Source organism: Procambarus clarkii, chromosome 49 (genome assembly GCF_040958095.1).
Source record: "Procambarus clarkii isolate CNS0578487 chromosome 49, FALCON_Pclarkii_2.0, whole genome shotgun sequence".
Lineage (NCBI taxonomy): Eukaryota > Metazoa > Arthropoda > Malacostraca > Decapoda > Cambaridae > Procambarus > Procambarus clarkii.
In genome coordinates, this window is record NC_091198.1 from 18,531,873 (window position 1) to 18,557,226 (window position 25,354).

Genomic DNA, 25,354 nt, shown 5'->3' on the forward strand with positions numbered 1-25,354 from the left:
CCCAAAATCATTTACGTCCTCTCATTACCCAACACAAAGCTGCTATTAGGACAATAACCAACTCTGGCCCCAGACATCACTCGGTACCCTTACTCAAATCTCTGAATATGTTAGATATTAAGTCACTGCACATTCTCTCTTGTGTATTATACATATATAAAACGCTGAACTGTAATGCCAATCCTGACCTCAAAAGCTTCATTGAAGGTTGTAACAGAACCCATGAGCACCACACCAGGAATAAATACAGTTTTGATATTCCTAGAATACGACTTAATCAAACTAGAAATGCTCTACAAATCAAGGGGCCCAGAATGTGGAATGACCTTCCCAACCATGTTAAAGACTGTACCTCTCTCAACCAGTTTAAGATAAAAACTAAACACTACCTAATAAATTCCCTGTAACCCACCTCACTCCTTTATTGTCAACCCATGTCTGTTATTTTATTTTATTATTATTATTTTTTTTAATCAACACTGTTTGTCAACCTATTGTATTTGTGCTGCTTTTTCAGTCATGTTCCCCCTTTTTTTATCTTTATTTGTATTTGTTTTCAACACTTTTTATTCTTTATGCTCAATTAGTATTAAGTTCTAGATATTAATGTTTTTCTTGCCCGAAACGCATTGCGTAATAGTGGCTTTAGGCATTGTATGTACTAGCTCTATCTATATATCAATCCATTAATGTAACATCACTTGTATGTATGTACCTTACCTGAATAAACATATTTATTTATTTATTTACTTTATTGTGACTTTGGGTAGCTTTGGATAAAATCCAAACTCTACAAAACCCTTCAGCTTAATATATTTATTTATTATTATTGTTGTTACTATTATTAGTATTAATATTACTATTATCAGTATTATTACTGTCATTACTATTATTCTTATTATAATTATTATTTATTATATTTCAGCGTAGAAAGAAAGGAACCAAGTGGCCAGTTGACTCAGCGTTTGTTTACCTGCTGTAGTCAACATGGTCGAGCTCGGATTTTAACTTCGAGATGTTTTTAATATAAAACTTGCTCTTTAGTAACTAGTAACCATGGCTGCTGGTCCGATAGCGGAGCGTAACCAAGGTTTGTTATGTAAATTTTGAGTTTAGGGTAAATTTTTGTTAGTTTTGGACCAGAAATGTTAAAGTGTTTACTGACGTGCTCGACTTGATACATACAGCTCCAAACAAATTAATATTAATTAGGTTTATATGTTGACCTGCTTAAGGCTTTTGATACCTTTAATTAAAATGACCTTCACAAACTACAGTATTATAGAGTTAAGGGGTCACTACTTATAATATTTGCGATCTTGGTGACAGGCATTAATTAATATGTTTCTGTGAATGGTGCTGCTTTTCCCACACTGCCAAATAAGCATTGCATAGTATATTTGGTCCAGACTTTCTCATTATATCAGTGACATACCAAATACCACTAAACACCTTAAGCGAATTCTGTTTGCGGACACAACCTTCCTTTTCTCTCGTGCCAACCCACTTACTCTAGACAGCGAATACTGAACTCAAAAGAGTTCATTTGTAGCCGACTGCTAACTCACACTCAACATTGAAGAAACTTATTGCATATTATTTGGAAACAAGTCCACCAATCAATGTAATCTGACAATTAACAATACTAAAATTTATAGCAAGGAAATTCGTTGGTGTTCGTCATGACAGCAAATTGAATTTAAGTTGACATATACAAATACATAAATGTAGTTGCGCTAGATTGGATGTCATACTCTGTACATGTGGATGAGGTGTGTGTTGGGTCAGCCTCAGGGAAGGGTTGGTTTACTTGTGTAAAGAATGTAGTTAGGAGATGGTCCAGCATCTTTTCTAGTGCATTTTCAATTAGATAATCTTTTAAAAAAAGATTAGCCTGTTAGCTGACACCTTTATAACATTTTGAAAAAGGCACTAAAATATAACTGTTTTATCCAAGAAAATACAATTTTTATGTGACTAATTGTGCCTTTTTTCTCCTCTAGATGCCACCATATATGTTGGAGGTCTTGACGACAAAGTGTCAGAAGGGCTACTTTGGGAATTATTTGTTCAAGCTGGACCAGTGGTGAACGTCCACATGCCCAAGGACCGTGTTACCCAGCAGCATCAGGGTTATGGCTTTGTTGAGTTTATGGGGGAGGAAGATGCCGACTATGCTATAAAAATTATGAATATGATAAAGGTGAGTGTCTCTTGAGTAATTTGTTATAAAATATCTTGGGGCTTGTTTATCTCTTTCATAATCTATAATAAGCTTATTCATGTTTGGAAATATTTTGCCATTTGATAAAGTAGGAAGTGAGGGAGGCATGAAACGCTATGCGTGCTAGTGGCTTTACAAGAATGTTAATTCAACTTATTTTCTATATTCTCTGTTAACCCCCAATGTAACTTCTTGTATATAAATAAATAAATAAAAGGGAGGAGATATGCATTAATATGGCCAGGATATATCTCATACCACATTTCTAACCAGACATGTGTGAATTGGCAACCCTAGTTTGCATGGTATTATAACCAGTGATTAAGGTAGTTATTCACTTTTATTCATTGTTTCAGATATGGAAAATTATACATACATTGCTGTGTTCCAGAATTTCATGGAAACTTGTGAATATTGCTTACATGTGCAATCTTTTCAACAGTGTAGCAATTTGAGGAAAAAATCAAATAATTTGATCTTGTTTGTGTTGTTAATCAGGTTCCACATGGGTATTCAAGGAATGCCCTCTGTTTAGCACAAGTTTAGCACAAGAAAATTATGAGCATTTCTTTTATTCTGAGTGGTCTCCTGAGTTGCTTCATGAGCCAACAGCCAGGGGCCACCCAGGACACTGCAAGTAGTATTGCCTTATAATTTAGAAAGGGGAGCTAGTGGAGTGCTTCCCCATCTCATTTCTCATTTATAATTTATTTCTGAATTTGCTAATTTGTACACTATCATCAATAAGTACATTAGTTGTACTAGCTATCATACTAACTGTTAATGCTATAGTTTAATGTGGAGTAATTATGAGATTGGCAGTGGCTTTAATTTGCAATTGTAAGCTACATTGGCACCCACTAATAGAATGGAAAGGGCCTTGATTCCCATGAAATGGGAACAGTCTTTTCTAGTTTGGATAAAGATGTGCTTGCTGGCACTTTCAAAATAACCATCTCATCCACATTGAACTCATGCTCAGAAAAGTAGCCAGCTTCAATAATCACTTTTATAGTACAGTATGTACAGTATGCGTATACAGTATGCTTATATAGTATGCTTCGCCATTTCAATAATCTTGGGTAATATAAATTTTAGCTTCTCTTAATATGAGCAAACCACCAAGTACTTAGACCAGATTTTTCACTCATTGCATTTTACTGGCTTAGTTCTCGAGGTCATGAAACAAATGATGCACCTACACCTAAATTAGTAATATTTGAAAGGTATGTACTCATTTAATTGTCATCTAATTATATCTTCCTAATTGTGCTTGAGGGGGGGAATGAGCTCAGGCTCTTTGGTCCCACCTCTCAATGTCATTCAATTGTTGAACAGGTTCTTGAGCCTATTAGGCTCTATCATATCAACATTTGAAACTTTGGTGTTGATTCTGGTACTGTACCCATTCTACATACCCAGCAACTTTTCCATATTTCCTATTAATGCATCTTCCTCATTAGCATAGCTGCATTTAAGTGGTATGATGTATTATGCCATGTCTTTAATATCCACAAGGTCCTTGTATAATGTAAAATTAATTGGTGGCCAGGCCCGGAGTTTTGTTAGTGTTGCAACATTTTTATCCAGCTTCAGAGTGCCTTATTATATTCTTTGTCATCCCTAGTGTCATACCCCTTCTCTTCATTTATGGAGCATCAGTCGTAGTCCATTTGCTAGCCTCTTGGAACCCTCAGTGGATGAGGTGGAGTGATAAGCTGTCAAAGAAATGTTTTAAGGAATTTTGTCATTGTGAGTGCAACAACACAGGCTAGCTGTAAGCTTTAATACAATTTAAACTTTGAAAGTTTGGATCAGGCTGAGTTTGTTGTATCGAAGTTCCACTGTATTACTTAGCTGTGGTATTGCGTAACTAGTCAGTTTTGGCTCTTTCCTTAGGAACCCTTTATCACTCACTTTGATAAGCTGATGAATTTATTCACATTTATAATTATCTGTGCTGTAATGTTAAGTGTAATATTTGGCACTGTCTTGGAGAAGCTGGTTATACCAATTCTTGAACATAACTTGCTTTCTAAATCTTGTATATAATTAGGCAGTTAGTATGTATATACCTGACATGTCATGCCATCTCAGACATATAGTCTAGTGGAGATAGCAGAGGGTGACTTAGGAAAAGGGGTTAGGATATCCAGAATGAAGGGAGAAAGTTTAGCAGCATATTTTTGTGGATTTAATTATATTTAAATTCCCACAATAATTCTTTGTGAAAGTGAGCCTTGAGAATCTTTCCATTTGACTTTTGTACAACTTATAAAATTTTGTTTGCATTGGCTTTAAATTTAACTGAAGGAGGGGAGAATAAACACCATAAACCTCCTGCCAATCCTACTTCATATTCATCAAGGCTTTCCATGCATCTTAAATTTTTTGTTTGCTTGTCTTCCCGATCAGCTTTTCTTCTTTTTATGAATGGTCTGTGCTACATAGCCTTCCCGGCTTGGTGCTTTCTTTGATGATTACTTACGAATGGTCTAACGTGTTATACATATTTAATAATGTTTTCAGTTATTTGGTAAGCCCATAAGAGTCAACAAGGCCTCTGCCCACCAAAAGAACTTGGATGTTGGTGCAAACATTTTTATTGGCAACCTGGATCCAGAGGTGGATGAGAAGCTTCTTTATGACACCTTCTCGGCTTTTGGAGTCATCTTGCAAACACCGAAGGTAACAAACTCTCGAGAGATTTTCAGTTAATTATCTGTCCAGACTCCTAAATTAGGATATTTCATGATATGCAGACGAGGAGTCAGAATAACGTGGCTGAAATATGTTGACCAAACCACACCACACACTAGAAAGTGAAGGGACGACGACGTTTTGGTCCGTCCTGGACCATTCTCAAGTCGATTGTGAAAATGGTCCAGGACGGACCGAAATGTCTTCATCCCTTCACTTTCTAGTGTGTGGTTTGGCCAACATATTTCATGATATAATTGTCCATAGTACTGTATGTTTCCACTCTTGCTGTGGCTGGAAAATCAAGAGGAGCATTGAAACACACCACTATTCTTCTTGTGTTTATTACTCAAGCAAGCTGGCACTAGGAAATCATCTTCATATTACCTTTATTATCTTCTCATCATTTCAGTGTGTCAACTTCCTACATGTATTACCTGAAATAGGTACTATAAAAAATATTATAATTTTGAACTTGAGCTGTAATTTAATTTTAAATATGTCCTCATGTTTGTGTGTTCAGGTATTGATTCATCTAAAGCAGTTTAGCATTAATCTTAATAAACAGGATACAGTAGTACACATTTGTACTATATTCTACTAGCCACACATTTTAAATATGCACAAAACCACTGGAGGTGACAGCCATATCTTGCACACACACATATATGTATGGACGTGGAGGAAAAACATTGTCCATTGACTTCGGACCCTTCTCTCAATTTAATGTGTACTAAATGTTAATTATTTTAACATGGCAGCTGTGGACAAATTTACGTATCTGTACTGTAGATGGAAGCAACATTAGAAGAAAGAAACAGCTGAAGAAAAGTATTTTTCTTGTCTTAAAAATACAAAATTCACAAAATGCATCCAGATGACATCTCCATTTTCAGTGAATCAGGGATAGTCCCATATTGTTTACCGAATTGAGGTTGCACTGTGCATTAAACAGCCAAGGGCAATTACTGTTACAGTAGTGGGAAAGCCAGATTGGGTTAGGAAGGATATGATGCAGAATTTTGAGGTTGCCATGTATGTGTGGGATGTTGCATGCTTCTCTGGCAGTTATAGTCGAGTTGGAGGTACAGTACTATACAGTACTGTACTTGGTTTTTCATTTTTATTTTTGTGGCTGAGCACCAAACTTTTTTTTTTTGTTCTATAATGCACCATTCTGGGTGTCTGGTCGTGTGTTTCTACAGTTTAAGGATCATACATACACCTGGAAAAGAGTAATTTGATGGTGATAAATTAGAAGTTGATTGCAGTCATGAAAAGCCAAATGTTAAAAATCTGCATTCCAACTGTTTTTCTTTAGTTAACTAATATTTCAACACATGACAGTAGTGCAATACTGTATATATTACTGGAAGAACTGGTGGCATTTATGTAGCTTCCTTTTATCCAGTAATGCAGAAGCTATTAGTTTTTTTAGGCACAAGTGATCAAGCACAAGCAACTAAACTACTGCTGTAGTCTTTCCTAACACATTTTATAGACATTATCATTATTGGGCATTACTCATTATTTAAATGTTTTATTTCTTTGCAGATTATGAGAGACCCAGACACAGGCAACTCTAAAGGCTATGCATTTATAAATTTTGCATCCTTTGAAGCATCTGATGCTGCTATTGAAGCAATGAATGGGCAGTATCTATGTAATCGATCCATTAGCATATCATATGCCTTCAAGAAGGATAGTAAAGGAGAGAGGCACGGTACAGCAGCTGAGCGTTTGCTTGCCGCTCAAAACCCATTATCACAAGCTGATAAGCCTCATCAATTGTTTGCTGATGCTCCTCCACCGCCTACACAGTCTGCTCCTCCTCCTCCTGCACCACCACCACCTCCATCAGCTGGAGTTGGATCAAATGCACCCCCTGGAATGTCTGTGCCTCCTCCTGGCATGCTAGTCCCACCTCCACCTCCAGTACCACCACCACCCGGCACTTCTGCTTCTGTTCCTCCTCTCCCTAATGTTCCACCCACAACTTCTATACCCCCACCACCTGGATCTGCTCCTCCTCTTCCTCCCATGCCTCCACCACCATCAAAACCACCTCTTCCTGGACAGCCCCCTCTTCCACCCTCTGGTCCCCCAGGGCCTCCTATGTCGGGGCCTCCAACAACCAACTCGGGACAGATGCCACCATATGGACATTACCCACCACGTCCTGGCATGCCTCCACCTCCTTGGCAAGGTGGGCCTGGCATGCCACCACCACCTGGTATGCCCCCACCACGACCTGGTCCTCCAGGAATGCCGCCTCCACCAGGAATGAGACCACCACCACCAGGATGGAGACCTCCACATCCAGGTGGCCCCCCAAGGCCTCCATTTGGAAGACCACCTTATCCTCCAAGAGGTCCTCCTGGGCCGCCACCAATGCCTGGAATGGGACCACACATGCGTGGTGGGCCACCACTACCTCCAGGCCCTCCCCCATCTGGAGGACCTATGCCTCCTGGTCCTCCCCCACGAGGAATGAGGCCCCCACCTCCTGGGGTACCAGTTACTAGTGGTCAAGGTGGACCTCCTCCCCCAGGCATGGCTCCGCCACCACCACCACCTCGTCCACCATTACCACCCCCTCCTCCAGGGGGAGAAAAGTAAATTCTAGAAATCAGTCTTTCAAGAAGTCTAACATGGAATGGGTTAATTTTCCATACAAAAATTTTAAATTTACTTGTACTGTATTGTAAAATATTCTAGAAGACTGATGACTATTAAATTGTACACTGTAATGTAAATTACATTTTTAATAAATAGTGCTTAAAGTAGCATGTTTTTCTTCACCATTTGTATTTAAAGCTGTCCAGTTGTCGTTCATTTAGATATACAGTACATTGTACATTTCATGATATATTAAACCAGTGAAAAGATCTTAAATATGTATTTACCAATCTTCCAGGGATTCTTTCTTGTTAATACAGTATAGTGTATTGCCTGAAGTAAAGCTTAAGTCATAGGAATTTTTCTTCCCACTAATATTTAAAACTTGAATTAATGATGTTCTCTTGGAAGGGACTAATGTGAATTAAATTTCCTAATTTAGATAGCAATATTTTGATGTGAGGGTATTTGTTAGTTATTTTTGTGTACTGTATATTGCTGAGAAACCCCTTTTTATGAAAGCTGGATGAGTTGCAAGGAAGCAAAATAACTAGATATGAATAATATGTAGAAAAATTGCCTGCCTGCATATAGTCCACATCTAGAGATACAGCAACTCTCTTTAAAAAGCATTTGCCAGTCTTCTGACCATTTGTGGCGGTCATGTAGACCTGTTTGAATGACCATCTTCCCACTTTAAATAAATCTTAGTGTCATCTGTGAATTTGATGATGTGGTTTGCTTGTAAGGAGTAACGGCTTCAAGCTCAACAAGCCATAATGTAGGACTGAGAACAGATGCTTTTCCACTCACAGGGTTATAAACCCATGGAACCGCCTACCCGCCGAAACCGCACATGCAAAACTGTAAACTTTTACAATCCAAATGGAAAAGATGAAGAAAAATGGGGGGAAAAAGCCGACGGCTTTTTGTTCTCGTAACCTGAACAGAAATTTACCTGTTCTCCCTCAGGTAAATTCAGGTAATATTCACCTCGTCATATTAAAGGTCCCGGTAGTACAGTCGGGTTTGTTCTCGACTCGCAATTGAGAATTCTGGGTTCGAATCCCGGACAGGACAGAAATGGTTGGGCACGTTTCCTATCACCTAATGCTCCTGTTCACCTAGCAGTAAGTAGGTATCCAAGAGTTAGTCAGCTTGTTGTGGGGTTGCATCCTGAGGATGGCCTCGATATAAGCCTAACGTGTATAAATATACTGGCTGCCTGTCCCGCGACACAATGAATTAAATATGACAAAAATGGTTGGTCCCAAAATGAACCCTTGTGGTACTAGCTTATCAAATAAGGAAAATTGATTTGTTTTTTATATTGACATAGTGATTATTAAATTAGGTGCACAATTTATAAAATATAATATGTTACTATATAGTTATGTTGGCCAAGATGTTTAAATGGTGCACGAATGAACGCCATCATTCCCGCCAATTTTGTTTTTTCAAATAAAACTAAAATTGCCTTGTTATATACTGTTTAGAATATTCATAGAAACAAATAAAGCTCATTATATTATAGAACACTACATAAAAATATAGTTATATATGAATAGCAAATAATTGCAAAAAATGTTTATATGAATGAACGAAATGGTGCGTTTAAAAAAACAAAATGATTTTACAAGAATTATGGTTATATAAAGAGCTAGTTAGAAATTTAAGTTTGTATATTAATATAGTAAGAAGCACTTTACTTCTATGGCGGCTCGTTATTGAGTAGTTTCCTTTTTTTATATAAGAGGGATAACATATTGGTGAGCAAGATATAAGAGTGAGGGCCAAGAGGGGCAGATACGCCCTTCTTACAGGTGGGTCACTCGGCCCAGTATTGGAACCAAACAAAGAAAATCTTGATGTGTCGCCTCGCTCTTGTTTGTTTTCTCCATGTAAACTCCTCGCAGTACCCAAGACTGTTTACGTAAACTTCCCTCGAGTGAGTAAAGTACGAGTTTAATAGGAAAGGTCAAGTAGAGGTGTTATAGTGATGGGGTAAGGTGGAGAGAGGAGCAAGACGGCCACTATAGGGGCTGAGCCTTCCTTCTCGCCTCATTGATTTAGCTTGTCCCATTACTTTAACTATCCCTCTCACACACACTTAAGGCACTCCACGGCCTCTTAAGTGCCGTGTATATACAGGTGTGTAGACGGAAAACAGGCTGGCAGAGCGCCTGTGTTAAGAGGCGGTTTGTTAATTGCCAAACTATCATTTCTAATTTCCCTCCCTCGGTCATCCCATTGATAACTAATTAAATGCATTAATAGATGGTTTTTACGAGTTGATGGTAGCTTGACAAGGCCTGCCACTGCCAGCTGTGTTCACTGCTGGCACTGTTTACATACAGGTTAATGGGGGTTATGTCGTATTTGGATTTGTTGTGTATGTGATCATCAAGCCATGTACTAGTTCATGTCAATAAAATGCACAATGGTGCATTCTACCACTGACCTGACCACACCACTGACCTCATGTCAGTGGTGAGGTGGTACTTGTAGCACCATAGACGTATGTTGATATACTGGGGTGACTTGTTTTGAGCATTTGAGCACATGTAGGCATAGTCCTGACATCGGTGTATCTGTGTTCTTTAGTAGTGTTTTCGTGTTTGTAGTGGCAATTTATTTTTCACCCTATCCCATGTGTCCAGAGGCTAATTACAGGATGTTCATCTACAGTTTGATTTTGTTGGTATTTGCATTTGATTTGGAGATGGTTGATTTTGATGTCCTGATGCTAGAAGTGGGGCAGATTTTGGTACCAATACTGTATGTGGATGTCAAGTATTACCAGTAATGCCTTTCTCTAGAAATCTCTAAGTGTCATCCTACAGTTTAAGTATTGTATGTGCACTTGATAATAAAATTAAATACATTAAACAAAATATAACTCCTGAAATTTGGTGATAGAAACGTTTTTGAGAAATATGTTCTGAGTTTTTTAAATGTTCAATTATTTATTCAGCAAGATTTCTACTCTATACCTTTTATGTTTCAATATGTTATTAAAGTACAGGGGTATGCCTCGGAGTTCTTGGTATTTGTTTGGTTGTCTATACTAAATATGCTACAAATTATTGAAGTTTCTAGTTCAGTAATTGTGCACATTTGCCTCCCATACATCTAGTAGCCATAGAGGTCCCAGATATGAACCATTTGTTGGCTTTAGATCTAGGAAATATATAGCTCTGGATAACTTAACACTTCTAGTATCTACCCTTAGGCCTAAATGTTAAATGAAAAAAAGGTGAAGAAAAGTGTTATTCGTTAATGGAGGGGCCACTATACTCTGCTTTAATTTCATGTCACAGCAATATGCCACTATATCGCATGTTGATATACCATATATCGCTCTTGCTCTTGTGCAATCTTACCATGTATTCTGTAGGTATTTAAGGTGATATGAAACAACCTTTTTTGTTTTGTTTTTAATGTAAATTTTCATTTTTGTTTAGGGGGAACTAATCATCTCCAAGATGGCAGATGGGATGCTGTCATTATCATGGAACAACCACAGCACCACATTTTGCCACATGCTGTCACAGCTAAGACATAAGGTAAGGTTTCATTATTGTTTAAACATTTAAATAAATTGCATTTTAGTACATTTATATATACGGTATTTTCTAATGGATAGGATGCACGGTTTTTTATCCACCACCAACCCAATATATATGTTGTATTAACAAGCACAAAATTGTATGTTTTCTCTCACAAAACTACTTAAACATCACTTTCAATAAATGTATGATGAAACATACTAAAAATGATATTCCCCATATGGTGCATCTTGTACACTGGCAGACACGACATTTTCATTTATTTTATATATTTTTTGTTAAACATATTTCACATTACTAACTTGATCTGTCCAGCTATATCTTGTTAACTTTTTTCCCATATCATCTCCCTTTTCTTGGGGCAATGGCCCCCATATAATGTAGTCCCCCTCTGTACAGTTCATGTGCCCGTTGTGTGTCGAACATGCCACACCGGGTACCCTGAGTGAGGCAATGGCCCCCATCTAATGTAGTCCCCTTCGTACAGTTCATGTGCTGGGTAAACTGCAGTAGTTGTAGGCATCTTTCAGTCTAAAGACTATGGAGTTGCGCCCTGACAGGGTACAAAGCCTGGGTAGGTAGATATGGAGGAGAAGCTGTTACCCATGCAGCAGGTCCCTCCTCTCCATGTTGCTGAAATTATCCAATAGAAAGGCAAATGCCAATACACATGGTTCCAGCAACGTCGCAGGAGCTGCCAGAACGAGGTTGATGTCAACAACGAACTGCCTTGGAGGCTCCAACTCCGGATTTTTCCTCGAGGTTGACTCCTGAAGCTTTTCCCGAAAATGGGGTATGGCCGCAAGGCAGCGGAGGTTTAAAATCAGGGTTTTCCTTCCCCTAGATGGGCTGCCTTCCCAGGCTATCGAGTCCCATCTACCCGGAGCAACTGGTTTTAAGGCGCCAGAGGCACGCTCTTGCCCCTTCTCCTGTTGGTAAAAGCAGTTCTGCCGGACTTAAAGACTGAGCCACCTGTGCAGGCCAGGAGTTGAACTTGGTTGTCAGAGGCTATTGCAGATGCATGCCGTATAAGAGCATTTTATAGGTCATGGGAGCTCGTCCCCCATTACCACCTCCTGGCTATGACAACCCCTTGGAACCCAGTATATAAACCTTGGTAAACTGCAGTAGCAGCTGGATAAACTGTAGAAGTAGCAGGGTAAACTGCAGGAGCAGCCGGGTAAACTGTGGAAGTAACGGGTAAAAGGGCACAATTAGCTGGGTTGTGGTGCAAAAAATTACGAATTTGTTCATTTTTAGACATTACTGTTAAGAAATTGGGCAAAGTCTTGTAACAAACTAGGCTGGTTGTGAGAATTATTCCAGAAGGTTCCAGAAGTTTCGTGTAGGGACCTGACCTCAACAACACACATTCCCCTGGGGATTAGCAGGTCTGAGTCACAAATGGCGGGCGTCTCTGTTCATAGTTGCGTATAATGAATCATCCTATAGTATTCAGTAATTTAGAGAAATTAGCCTTTTATTCATTTTGTATTAAAATTGTATTGTATAATATTACTGGGTACAATATCAAGAGTATTCTAATTATTGAGTTAAGTCACCATCAGTGACGTCACGAATCAGATCTAAGTTGTAAGGCGGAGTGACCTGGCGGTCATAGGTCATCAGAGTTGACATGTCTACTATTTCTCAAAGTTCAATTAACCATTTTGGGGAACGGGAACAACTCTGCCGTTAGATGCTTGTGTAATTTAACTTCAGTAAAATAATTCAACCAGTCTGGATCAATTAAGTACAACAGAGGTTAATTGTTATAACTTAAACCTTGCTAGTAACTTGGTAAAACTTAGACTATGCGGAAGGATACAATGCTCTAGTCTGGGGAAGACCAGACGAGGAGAAATTAGTGTGGACTCCAGATCAACTGGGGGAGGTCAACCCATCTCACCTCTCCCCCAAGACCAGCCCAACATCTTTAGCTGGTCAACATAGAGGTATAGTTGCTATTGTTATTTATAGGGATAGTCAACTCATTGCCGTTCAGGTCAAGTAGGGAGTGTTAAAGTGACAGGGAGTGAACATATTTAGATTTTGTTTTAGTTTTCTTTTAATAAATTAATTAGTTAATAATTTGCATTTTATTATTTCCATGTGTTTATGTGAACTTGTCCTGGTCACGTGGTCCACACGAGGCAGAGTTGGATTGGGCGCCGATTCTAACATCGAGTCGGAATTCATCATTCCCGTGTAATTAATTCCACACTCCAAGTTTCCAAGGTCATCGGTTACTAGTGGGGATCAAGCCCCAAGGTTGATTAATTAGCATGATCGATCCAGACCTCGATCATTGCTTAGAGTTACTGGTCTGGTGGTGGCGGCGGAGGCGACTCTAGGGTTTTGCTCAAAGTCTATGTCACGTCATACGGGTTGTAGAATCCTAAGTCGGTCAATCGTCTTAGGACCACGTGGCGTGGAGTCGGCTTTAGTAAAAGTTTTGGACTCCCTTGTAGAGAATAAAAAGTAATAATACGGGTAGAGAGGGAAAAGAAGGAAAGATAAGTCGAGAAACCCTACCCGTGTTACAGTCTTCAGCATTGGGACACAGCTTCAGAGCCTGTTGATGTAAACCAATGCACAGAAAAGCTACTGAGGCCATCCAGTAAAGAGCTTTTCATTACGTTTAACCCTTGATCATTATCACTGACGATTTAAAGAAAACATTATATACTTTTGTCATTTTTCAACATTGACTTGCATGCTCTCACAAATAGGGTACAGGTGGTAGTTTCTGAAATGCTTTCAACCTCTTGGTTCTCTGCTTTGAAAAGCAATAGACAAATAAAATATACTGTGATTAAATTCTAAAATAGCATTCTGGAAATTTCTTAAAAGGAAACCAGTCATTTGTGTATTAATAAAATATTCTATCAGTGAAATACGCTATCACATAAATTTTTCTCTTCCTTGTGAGAATAATCTTATGCCAAGTCTTTCTAGACATATGACTTCCTTTCAGTTCCTTCTATTGTTAATGACTTTTAAGATACACTTGAAAAATTTGCTGAGCTTCGTGTAATAGGTTGACTTCCACACACAGTTGCCATTTGCTTGCACTGAGAAACTAGAATGTGTATGGCTTAAATTTGGTATTGCTTTAGAAAACTAAAATTGTTGTAATATTGATTATTTAAGGCAATTCAATCCATTGGTCTTGATACATATTGATCTCAATTTTTTAAATATCACATTTAGTAGGACAATACTGTAAGACAATATTAAATGCAATATATATATTTAATAGTATGTAAATTGAGACAAAGACTGGATAAATGTTTATACTGTACTTTAAGTGAATATCAGTACCTGTACTCTTATAAAGAGCAGCTTATGAGATTCCATCACAAACTAGTGACAGTCGCATAGTTAGCCCACAGCCTGCCAAGTATTCATGTCTTGGTTAATCACTATCTTGGAGTATGAAGGAAATGGTACACAAGTGACATAAAAGAAGGAATATTAGGAAAACGACTGGCACAAGGGGGAACCTATTAACAGTGTATGTAATATATTGTGCTCAACATACTTGCATAATCATTATATGACAGCTTTGAAATTAAATACTGTATGTAATTTTGTTTCTTGTTTTAGGAAAAATATACTGATGCAACTGTGGCATGTGAAGGCAGATTCTACCCAGTACATAAACTGGTGCTATCAACTTGCAGCCAGTATTTTGAGGACATGTTTGAACACACATTGGGGAAGCACCCAGTTGTATTGCTGCAGGATGTGCGACGTGATGAACTAGAAGCTCTCTTAAGCTATATGTATGCTGGTATAGTGAGTGTTGCCCAGAGAGATTTGGCTCGTCTTATTAAAGTTGCAGAGTTGTTGCAAATTAAGGGCTTGGCTGTTCCAGATGAAATACCGGCTGATAAGAAAAGTACAGTGAATAACCGCAGTTTAAGCAGTGAGAGGTCTAGTCCTCAGTTAAAAATGGCTCGTGGAGTAGAATCTATTGATGACATAAACAGTCCATACCCAAAGAGAAGACGAAGAGAAGATAATGAAACCTCATCTCATGGAGGATCATCTCCTACACGTGCTTCAGATTCTCCCAAAGGATCTGCACATACTAGAGAAAGTAATCAAATGTTAGAAAATTCAAAAGCTAGTTATCAGGGTGAAGGAGAAAATCTAGAGGATGTGAAGGAGAGATTGGAAAGTGTGGAAGATAGTGCTTCTGACAGAGGGGACAATAGTGAGAGAACAAATGCAAACAAAACTCGGCAGAGAGGAGAACAGCAGCTCAACCAGAGACTTACACATCAATCTGGCTCCCAAGACTCCTCTAGAAATCAATATAAGGTCTGTAAATCTTTAATTATTACAACTTGCAACATTTAAATGTTTGTTTCATTTTGAATATTTTAAATTATATTAAATAGCAATCTTTTTTAAATGAATAACCTATAATAAAGTTGTTATTATTTGTGATAATTCATGTTTATTGTACTAGATTATATTATTTCTTGCCTCCTGTTGGCTTATATTTTAAGTCTTCCTCTGTACTGGTAGTGAGCGAGTACTGGGCTCCTGTTGTGCTGCCGCCTGGTGACGGACAGATGCTACTAGGAGGGTGCATGACCTAACACTTGGATGGATTGTTTGTCGAGTTGTTTGCTGCGCTGTTTACTTTTTGTGAAGCTTGCAGTTGTCTGTTTTGTGTCACTTCTTGTCTGAAGGGCTGCTTTTTCATTGAGTGATCATGGATCCCCTGCTCTCTGCAGCTTTTTTGCAGGGCCTAGGTTTTGGCCTTTGGTCCCTGGTAGGCATTCGGTGACTCACAAGGGCTGATATGTTTATAGGTGTGGAGCTATCTCATTGTGGCTAGCAATAGGCAGCCACCAAGGCCCCTCTAGAGAGAGGCATTTCATCACGTTCAGTAGTTTTCTTTGTACTGGAATGCATCCTTACTTTTAAGTAATGCCTAATTCAATTTAATGCCTAAGCAATCTCCATTTAATTACAGGATGGTGGTGATGAGGCGATAGTTATTAAGGAAGAGGCATGGGAGGATCCAGGAGATAACCAAATTAATTCTCTAAATACAAGTATGAGCTATGACCCTGCTTCGGATGAAATATCAGGCAGTGCCATTGATGGAGCTCAAGATGACTCCACCAAGTTATTGCTACCTAAAGAGTATGAAAGCCAGGGCCATCACGGCCACTTGGCGCAAGCACTGCCAGAAGTAGTTGTTGAGGCACTAGCTGGGCCCTCGGGCATGCATGAGGTTAGTTTAATATTGTATTTTCATGAATTTTTCTAATTTTCTCATCGAAATCTGGATATTTGTATAGTTGAATTAAATACAGTATACATGAAGTTTGCCAAATTATACTCTGGATTGTATTTTTGTTTACATGTACACCACAGCTGTATTTCCTAATTGTCATAGTTACTGCAATGTCTCCACAAGGTTCTGTATCACTAGTTTCAGGTGAAACACAGCAACTTCTCTTGTCTGAATTAATTTGTGCTAATGTTCCCTTCGTAATTCTGCAATTGCTGATACCTCAAAGTTTTCTAATTTTCTGATAAATTTTGTCACTATTTTAGACATGTTGAAGTAAATCTCGCCAGGAAAGCTACCTCAATCTTAACTTTCTTTCTAATATACTCTGTAACAATTGAACAGTCGTGTGTGATAATTTCAGTGACATGATTATAAGTATTCTTTTTACTCTAGTACCTTCATCTAATACCTTATCCAAATAGCCAAGAAAGCAGAGGAAGGAGTGGGTGTGGCACAGCTGATTGATCCACACCAGCTGGGCCACATCCACTTCTTCCCCTGCTCTCTCTTCTTGCTCTCTGGTCTTATCTAAGGAATATTGCATTAGTGGTCATTTCAGTGATAGTTTCTACTATTGCTGTTACATCTGGGTTACATTAACAAATTAGTTAATTTAGTGTATTTATTATGCACCCCATACCCATCTTGTTTGGGGGTAGTGGAAATGGTTACAGAGACACATAATGGGCTTAGGGACTGAACCCCACAATTCATTTAGCTAAGCAAGTTACAATCTTGATGAGCTAGTTACAAAATTCAATGCACGTAGTCACATCAACAATGGGCTCTAGACCGACCACAAGTCAATTTCTAATTTAAGCAACTGACATGTGTGGAGAGCTAGTGTCACAATTGATATGTTTATCCTGCACATTCCTCCCCATCCAGTGGACAGCGATAGGTAGGTTACAATCACTCGGTTATTACCTACAGTTAGCAAACTGGGAATATTTGGTCAAAACTTCTGGCACCAGATCCTTTTGAATAAAATATTTGTTGACTAGTCTTTTGTTGAGTCTATCACCAGGCACCAGGAAAATTACACCTAGTAATCTTCAAATACATACAATATACAGTATGTAAATGATCAGTCTTAACTGAATGTTATACTGTATTTCTTCAGTGGCTGGGTGGAGGAGACTTTACTGCAGGACTCTCAGGAGTAGAAAATTACAGTGGGGAAGGAAGTCCACCCACTGCCGACCACCCGCAGCAGCACCAGTTGGTAAGTGTTGTACCTCTTGCTTCACAGAAAAGGTTGCCATTGATGGCCATTTATGTGTAGATTTATAGATTCTGACTCTTAATCTTGAGAATATAGCCTTAGATCAATGGATTTATATATATTGAGCCAAATTCAATTTATTATCTAGTAAGATTTTGTGCTTATAAAGTTCTGTATATAAAGAACCATGATGGCATATTTTTCTGTTGTTGTTGTTGTTGTAGATGTTATGAACTGTGGCGAATTCACTTGTCATTCTTGACACTTGTTGCTTGTGACAAGCTTCTGTACTTGCACAGTCTTAAGTTGCAAAAAGCATGAGCTTGCCTGTAGTTAGTTCTGTTCTCGTGTTTGAAAACTAAATGTAGAATCATAAAACAGTTTGTGCTTTCTCCATTTTGGCAGACTTTGAGGCATATTACATCAGCTGATTATTCAAATTCAATATTTTGAATGACAAGTGAAGTTCCTTGTATATTCAGTGGTTTACATGTTTATTACTTGATTGGTTGTTGCTTGAGAAATGAGTGTAAACGTACGATCATCTGGTTCGGTCAAGAATTCGTTGGTAATGTAAATATTTATTATGTCATTTACTTAGAATGCTGTTGACTAAATCATTGCTGTTAGACTTCTTTTTAATATAAACCCAGAAATATATATGCCCAGGTAGGTAAATAAATTATTGCAAGCTTTGTGTTTAACTGATTAGAAAGTTCAATGCAGTGTTTTAGTCGTCGGCAAATTACGTAGAAATCATTTACAATACAGTATTTTAAAATACTGTGCAGTATTGGTTGATACTGATTATTGATTGTGTGTGTACCATCAGCTCTGCAGAAGGTAAGTGCATCATCACCTCTGCTGCCGTTGATTTGAATGAGTATTTAATTTTGTTGCCATGTGTTTGTATACATTTTCTTTCATCGTGCCTATAATTTAGTTTTTAACAATGCAAGAATTCTAGCTCAAGGATATATTGTCTTTTCTCTAATGTGTGTATTTAGACATATATTTATTGATTCATGACCCTTGCAGTTTTTTGGATATTAATTTCAACCACAGATTGAAAAATGAATGAAATGGTAAACTCAAAGAAGAGATATCAAAAGGAAATTTATTCTGCAACTTTGTGTATACAAAATTGTATATGTCTATATAACTTTTGTGTATACAAAATACCAAGATTATTTAAAATGACTGTGATCTTACATAATTGTTATAGATATGAATGTGAATTGCAAAAGAAAAAATGGAAATCACCCATTAATAACATATGTCTAAAAAAGGTAAATGTGTTTTAGATTAACTTGTTGAACAATGTGGGTAATGAAAAGTAATTGAAGTTCTTGACTACTGACTATACAATAAAAAAAATACTCAAATATTAATATTCTGTATAGTGTGAAGTCTAATATGTATGACACGTGATCTAATATACACATGAAAGCCTAATATATGCATTGTTAAATACAGTACCCTAGTATTGAACTGAATGAACGTATCCTGGCCGGGAAAGATTTATTGGGTGCAAATCCTTAACTGTAGCCTCTGTTTAACTCAACAGTAAAACGTGTACTTGGTTGTAACAACGATTCTTCGCGGCGGGGATCGTATTCCAGGGACCTGCCCGAAACGCTACGCGTACTAGTGGCTGTACAAGAATGTAACAACTCTTGTATATATCTCAAAAAAAAAAAAAAGATAATGGACATGTAATCAAAAGCTTACCGAATGCTGTTCAACCTTTCATAGTTTGCTTTTAGTCTTAAATTGCCTCTTACAAAGAGATTAATAAAGCTCAAAACTATTATGCTAAAGCACCACTTGGTGTACCAATGAGCCATCCTACTAGTTACCGTTTTGTTATTTGACATGCTGTTGGTGTGTAGCCTATTGAGATTGTTTATACTGTTACTAGACACAGGTTACTGTATAACCCGTGCGTAAAAAAGCAATTGTACTATACTAGACATGGGCATGACAGTATAACCTATGCATAAAGAAGCAATTGTGCTATGCCAGACATGGGCATGACAGTATAACCTGTGCATAAAGAAGCAATTGTGCTATGCCAGACATGGGCATGACAGTATAACCTATGCATAAAGAAGCAATTGTGCTATGCCAGACATGGGCATGACAGTATAACCTATGCATAAAGAAGCAATTGTGCTATGCCAGACATGGGCATGACAGTATAACCTGTGCATAAAGAAGCAATTGTGCTATGCCAGACATGGGCATGACAGTATAACCTGTGAATAAAGAAGCAATTGTGCTATGCCAGACATGGGCATAACAGTATAACCTTTGCACAAGAAGCCATTGTGCTATAAATACAGCTGAATACACTGTTTTAACTGAAGTTATTTGATATTCATATTTCAGTACTGTATAAACCAAATGAGTATCCAAGTTAATGTCCTCTTTACTACCAAAATACTCTTGCATCTATTGCCATATCAGACCATAAAATTTCATGCTCTCTAGCACATTCTAAATTCACTTCACTGAACATTGTGTTGCTCTTAACTCAGTTCACTGTAATCACTTGATTTTATTATATATTTATTAATTTGTTTACTGGTTTATTTCCTTTATTTATGCTCTTAAAGTACAGTAGTATGTCGTCAGACTGCTGAACCACTTCATCTCTACTTTTCGATTTTTGGCACCGTTGTTTCCTTAGCTTGAACTTATGACCTCTTGTTTTTTGAGGTTGCCGCTTTCAGGAATTCCTTTGTCAATTTGGTCGATTCCTGTTATTATTTTGTAAGTGGTGATCATATCGTTTCTTTATTTTCTATTTTCTAGTTTTGGCATATTTAACGTCTCTAGCCTCCCTTCATAGCTCTTGTTTTAACATTCAGGAAGTCATTTTTGTAGCATGCCTTTGCACCTTTTCCAGTTTACTGATGTGCTTCTGGAGATATGGGCCCCATACACCTGCTGAATAATACAATTTTGATGCTACAAAAGTCATGAACAGTTTCTTTAGTATTTCACCATCCATGTGATTAAGTGATTCTGAAGTTGGAAAGTGCAGGTATGTGCTCACGCACAATGTCCTTTACATGTTCCTCTGGTGGCAACCCATCGAGAACCACACTTAGATCTCTTTCTTTGTAAGAATTGTTTAAGTCCTTTCCTTATAATTTGTAGGTTGAATGTGGTCTATTTTCTCATATTCCACTTTCATAATTTGACATTTATTCGCATTGAATTTCATTTGCTACATTGTGCCCCAAGCACTTACTTGATCTAGGTTAATTTGAAGGCCATCGCAATCATCTAGGTTTCCTATCTTCCCTAGTAGCTTATCATCAGCACACATATTCATATAATTCTTTATTCATTCTGGTTGATCATTTATGTAGACGATGAACATTACTGGTGCAAGAACTGAACCCAGTAGTACTAAACTAGTAACACTCTTCCAGTCAGACAGTGCCTTTAATTGCTGCCCTCATCTGCTGGTCAGTTAGATAATTTGTCATTCATGTCAACAGTCTTCCTTTGACCCTTCTAGCATATTCCAGTTTCCAGAACAACCTCTTGTGTGGGACTGTTAAGTCTTTTTTTTGGGGGGGGGGGGGGTCCAGATACAGTCAACCCAACCATCTCTTTCCTGTAGTATCTCAGTGGCTCTATCATAAAATCTAAATAGATTTGTTATATAGGATCTTCCTGTTTGAAAACCATACTCTTATTATGTCATTACTCTCCAGGTGTTCTACCCATTTGGTTTTAACTATTTTTTCTAGTGTCTCCGAGTCACTGAACTATTTACATACGGTAATAGGTTTTGAACTGTGCTGTTTCTGTAGCCTCTTAGCTAAAAACACATTGCTCACTAGTCAGTTCTATATGATATTGCTGATTTGTTAAAGAGCAGAGTGTAAAATAGTACGACTCCTTTCTCCAGTAACAATGTATACTATATAGTTAATTTTGGATTCATATACTGTACCTATTTTCAACGAAGCAAATAGTTAATAACAAATAAGTAGGCAAATAATGACTGCCTACTATTACTATATTCCCAGCAGTCATTATTTACAGCAAGTGGAACTATTCGTTACTGCGTCTATATTCACAGTAGTCGTGATTTACAGCAACTGGAACTATTTGTTACTGCGTCTATATTCACAGCAGTCGTGATATACAGCAAATGGAACTATTTGTTCTGCGCTATGTTCACAGCAGTTGTGATTTACACCAACTGGAACTAAATTTCAATGTAGTCTGAACCTTGATCATGTAAGGTATTTTTTTCCGCTTATCATTGCTCTACAATGAAAAAAATATATGGACAGATTTATTGCTTGTAGTTTGACTTTGCATTGTAGACCTTAAAATTATGCAAATTAATTATAAATTGTGCAAAACATGTTCCAAGAAGATCTGAGAATTATGTTTGCATTATACAGTACTTGAAAATAATATGACAATTGTTATTGTGTTTAGTTGAAAAGTTGATAACTGAAGTACTGTACAGGTATCAGTACTATTAACCTAATACTTTTTTAAAGGAAAAGTTTTCAGTGATGCAATATGTTATACTTCATCTTGTAGAAAGATTTTTAAGTCATTAAGTTACACAATATATAATCAATACTTCTTAATATACTGTACATGGAAACTGTGTTGTGCGCACTCCAAGTTTCGCTACTTGTCATCGGTTATTAAGGGGTTTTCTTACTGCAAATAGTCGAATACATTTTTATGAGTGTTTCCAAATAATACAGTATATAAATTACTGTACTAGTTTTAATATAAAAATATATAATTTGAATTTTTTATTTTTTTTTAACACTTTAGTCCGGGCATGACGCAGCATTGTGTCATCCGTTTACTGTCGGTAATCTCGGGGATGACGCAGCATTGCGTCATCCACTAAAATAATTGCCAAAAATCAGGTTTTTATCCAATTTTTTTGGGACTGTTTGGTAACTGTCAACAAGCCGAATGCAATCTGTGACTACAATACAAACATGAAAGGTGTTGATCACTTTGACCAAATGATCAAATATTATCACTTCATAAGGAAAACTCACAAATGGACGAAGAAAATGACCATCTATTTTGTGCAAATGGCTATCTACAATGCTTATGTGATGTACAACTACTACACAAAAAATTACTAGACTATAATACTACATATACTAAAATACTAAATACTAAACATTTGTGGGCAGGAATTGGGAGTGTAGCTGGAAGGCGTCTGGGCGCTCACTCGCGGCTAACGAGTGGCCCGTCTTCAACTCGTCGGCGAATGGAGCGTGACCAGGTTTTTTATTTTATATGCTAACGTTCCTCTAGAGAGTTCTATTGCGAACCCATTGATACCAAAATGAAAGACCTAGGACAAAAATTGAGGTGACCAGAGTGAAAAGAGTGAACACATTTTATCGCTTTTGCGCGCTCCTGGGTAACTCGTTCGCACTTTCTCTGTTTGCTGCGGGTAATTAGCTGGGCTTTTGGAGTTTATATGCATTTAGTGCTGTAGAGAATTCTATTGCAAACACAATGATACCAAATTTATTCTCGTAGGACGAGAATTAAGGTGACAAAGTTGAAGAGAGTATACACTTTTCAGAATTAACGCGCGCTCCCGTGAAACCCTGGGACCCAAATCGCACAGTTGAGGGGTGGCGTGCGGGGCACGTCAAAGTGTTAATATAACCTTATCTTGAACTAATATACAGAATATTGAAATCTTAGCTCCTGATAATTTTTCACTAAGAATTTACCAGTCGAATTGCAGGCGATGAGTCACAATAACGTGGCTAAAGTATGATGACCAGACCCCACACTAGAAGGTGAAGGGACGACGACGTTTCAGTCCGTCCTGGACCATTCTCAAGCCACACAATCGACTTGAGAATGGTCCAGGACAGACCGAAACGTCGTCGTCCCTTCACCTTCTAGTGTGTGGTCTGGTCACCAGTTGAATTCTTTCTTTTAGCAAAGAACTCCAAGATACAGTATATTTAAAATATTTACAGTATATTTATAGAACTCCAAATACAATATATAGTAAAAAATAGCGTAGTTTTCCATTAGAGCAATAGGATATTAGGATATGAAAATTAAAAACTGATATAAACTAATTAAACTTAAGTTGCATAAAATTTTTCACACCCACAGCATTCTCCATCAATAGGTTCTGGGGATATTCTAGATCAAGATCACTCCCAACACAGTTCATACAACATAGATCTGACTTGAGTAGGACTCAAAAGGCCTGTCTGTAAGTTATATCTTTGTGGCAGTGGTTACTTCATAATTCAAAATATCCAGCTGGGGTTTTCCAGCTTTCTCTGCCGACTAGTCTTTATTCTACCCAGTATATCTGCTACACTATTATGTACTGTAAAACTCTTTAAGTTGTATTTCTTAACAATCAAGTTGATATTTCTGAGAAAGTTGGAGTGGAGTGGTCAGTGACAAGTGAGTGCTTGAGAAGAGTTGATTGACATTGCTGGATGGGCGATTCTGTGAAGACAAAAGGATGTCATTCAATTGTGAATTATTTCTCTTTGTGTTCTATCTGCTTTTACTCAAATTCACTTATTAAAAAAAAATACTATCTACTGGACTAAAATATAAGGTCTTAATATTAAATGAGTGTTGTAAATGTTAGTGATTAATGTGATTGAATGGGTATTTAATGGTTTCAACCACTTTATAGTGCTGCATTTAAGTTAAAAAGTCCTTCAGTATGTTGAACCATTCACTGCCGATTGCTTCATTTGAATTAAATGTGCAACACCAGTAATCAGGTCATACAATGTTTTTTTCCTGCTCTGGTTGTTGACACACACTAAGCTGGAGTATGTCCAATTTATGTGGTCATTTAATGTCTGGTGATAGTGTGCTGTATTTGTAAAAATACTTGTTTCTTACTTGGAACTTACCACAGTTAAATATAAGAAAAAGACAAATGCCCTTACTCATACAGTAAGTAAATATCACTTGAAGACCTGATTACACAGTTTAAAGCAGCATGGGATGGACCCCACACCTCAAGAATGGCAGCACATTCCTGCCAACTATGCAGCACTTATAGATAATATACTTTGAGAGGTTAATCCCGAGAAGATAGGCATGATTCAAATAATGCAGAGTACTTTTGCAGCCAATAGTTTTTGTACGATACGCTCGTGTATAGTCTCAGAATATTTTGATCACCCCGTAGGAATAATTTTCTTTGTTCAGCCTACTCTTGAGTGCTGGTTTGTAAACAACAAATACATTCACTGGGACTATGTTGGCAAGGCTTCATGTTGTGTGTATGAATTGGTTTGCAGCATCAGTCAGTGTTAGATGATCAGTGGTTGTTCAGTGAGCCAGTTTATTATTTGTACTGTTATCACTACAGTCTGTTTAATTACCGATTTCTTAATTTTTCCGCTACGTTCGGTTTATAAATGAAAGAACAAAAAAAGTTCGGTGCTCGTGTATGCATTAAATGTCTGCATAAAATACATACAGTACAGTATTTATAAAATATCTCTCGTTTTCTATTTTCTATATAAATTTATTTCAAATATTCTATCCACCACTCTACATTAATTTTCCTCAAGAAGCATATATAATCGTGTGAGTATTGTGTGTGGGACCAAAGGGTGGGATGATACTAGTGTTCTTTGCCGCACCTTCCTGCTGTATTGACACCACACGCCCCAACA

General features: G+C 37.6%; 2 protein-coding genes across 11 annotated transcripts in view; both read left to right on the plus strand.

Moving 5' to 3' along the window:
- The first annotated feature begins 957 nt into the window (after positions 1 to 957).
- On the plus strand, positions 958 to 7,707 carry Spx (Spliceosomal protein on the X). The gene is made up of 4 exons (XM_045750130.1): positions 958 to 1,090; positions 2,004 to 2,203; positions 4,754 to 4,912; positions 6,479 to 7,707. Exons 1-4 carry the CDS (start codon positions 1,057 to 1,059, stop codon positions 7,541 to 7,543), a joined length of 1,458 nt encoding a protein of 485 aa, XP_045606086.1. The 5' UTR covers positions 958 to 1,056; the 3' UTR covers positions 7,544 to 7,707.
- A 1,625-nt stretch (positions 7,708 to 9,332) lies between these two features.
- The window catches only part of LOC123763158 (zinc finger and BTB domain-containing protein 7A), an 80,398-nt gene continuing 64,376 nt past the window's right edge, over positions 9,333 to 25,354 (plus strand). For 6 of the 10 annotated variants that reach the window (XM_045750133.2, XM_045750132.2, XM_045750137.2 and 3 more), the window contains exons 1-5: positions 9,334 to 9,491; positions 11,008 to 11,109; positions 14,722 to 15,441; positions 16,106 to 16,369; positions 17,556 to 17,657. In XM_045750133.2, the coding sequence (XP_045606089.2) occupies positions 11,029 to 11,109; positions 14,722 to 15,441; positions 16,106 to 16,369; positions 17,556 to 17,657 (1,167 nt within the window). In that variant the 5' untranslated portion in view covers positions 9,334 to 9,491; positions 11,008 to 11,028. Of the gene's footprint in view, positions 9,492 to 9,539; positions 9,695 to 10,042; positions 10,062 to 11,007; positions 11,110 to 14,721; positions 15,442 to 16,105; positions 16,370 to 17,555; positions 17,658 to 20,568; positions 20,707 to 25,354 lie in introns of those variants that run through there. The other 4 variants (XR_011222439.1, XM_045750131.2, XM_069303064.1 and 1 more) reach the window with 4 other exon arrangements.

Excerpts from the sequence above, each read along its gene's own strand:
- Spx (XM_045750130.1), top strand. The coding sequence starts at position 1,057 with ATGGCTGCTGGTCCGATAGCGGAGCGTAACCAAG. Across the intron at positions 1,091-2,003 it reads GATAGCGGAGCGTAACCAAG|ATGCCACCATATATGTTGGA; the intron begins GTTTGTTATGTA and ends TTTCTCCTCTAG. Across the intron at positions 2,204-4,753 it reads AAATTATGAATATGATAAAG|TTATTTGGTAAGCCCATAAG; the intron begins GTGAGTGTCTCT and ends TAATGTTTTCAG.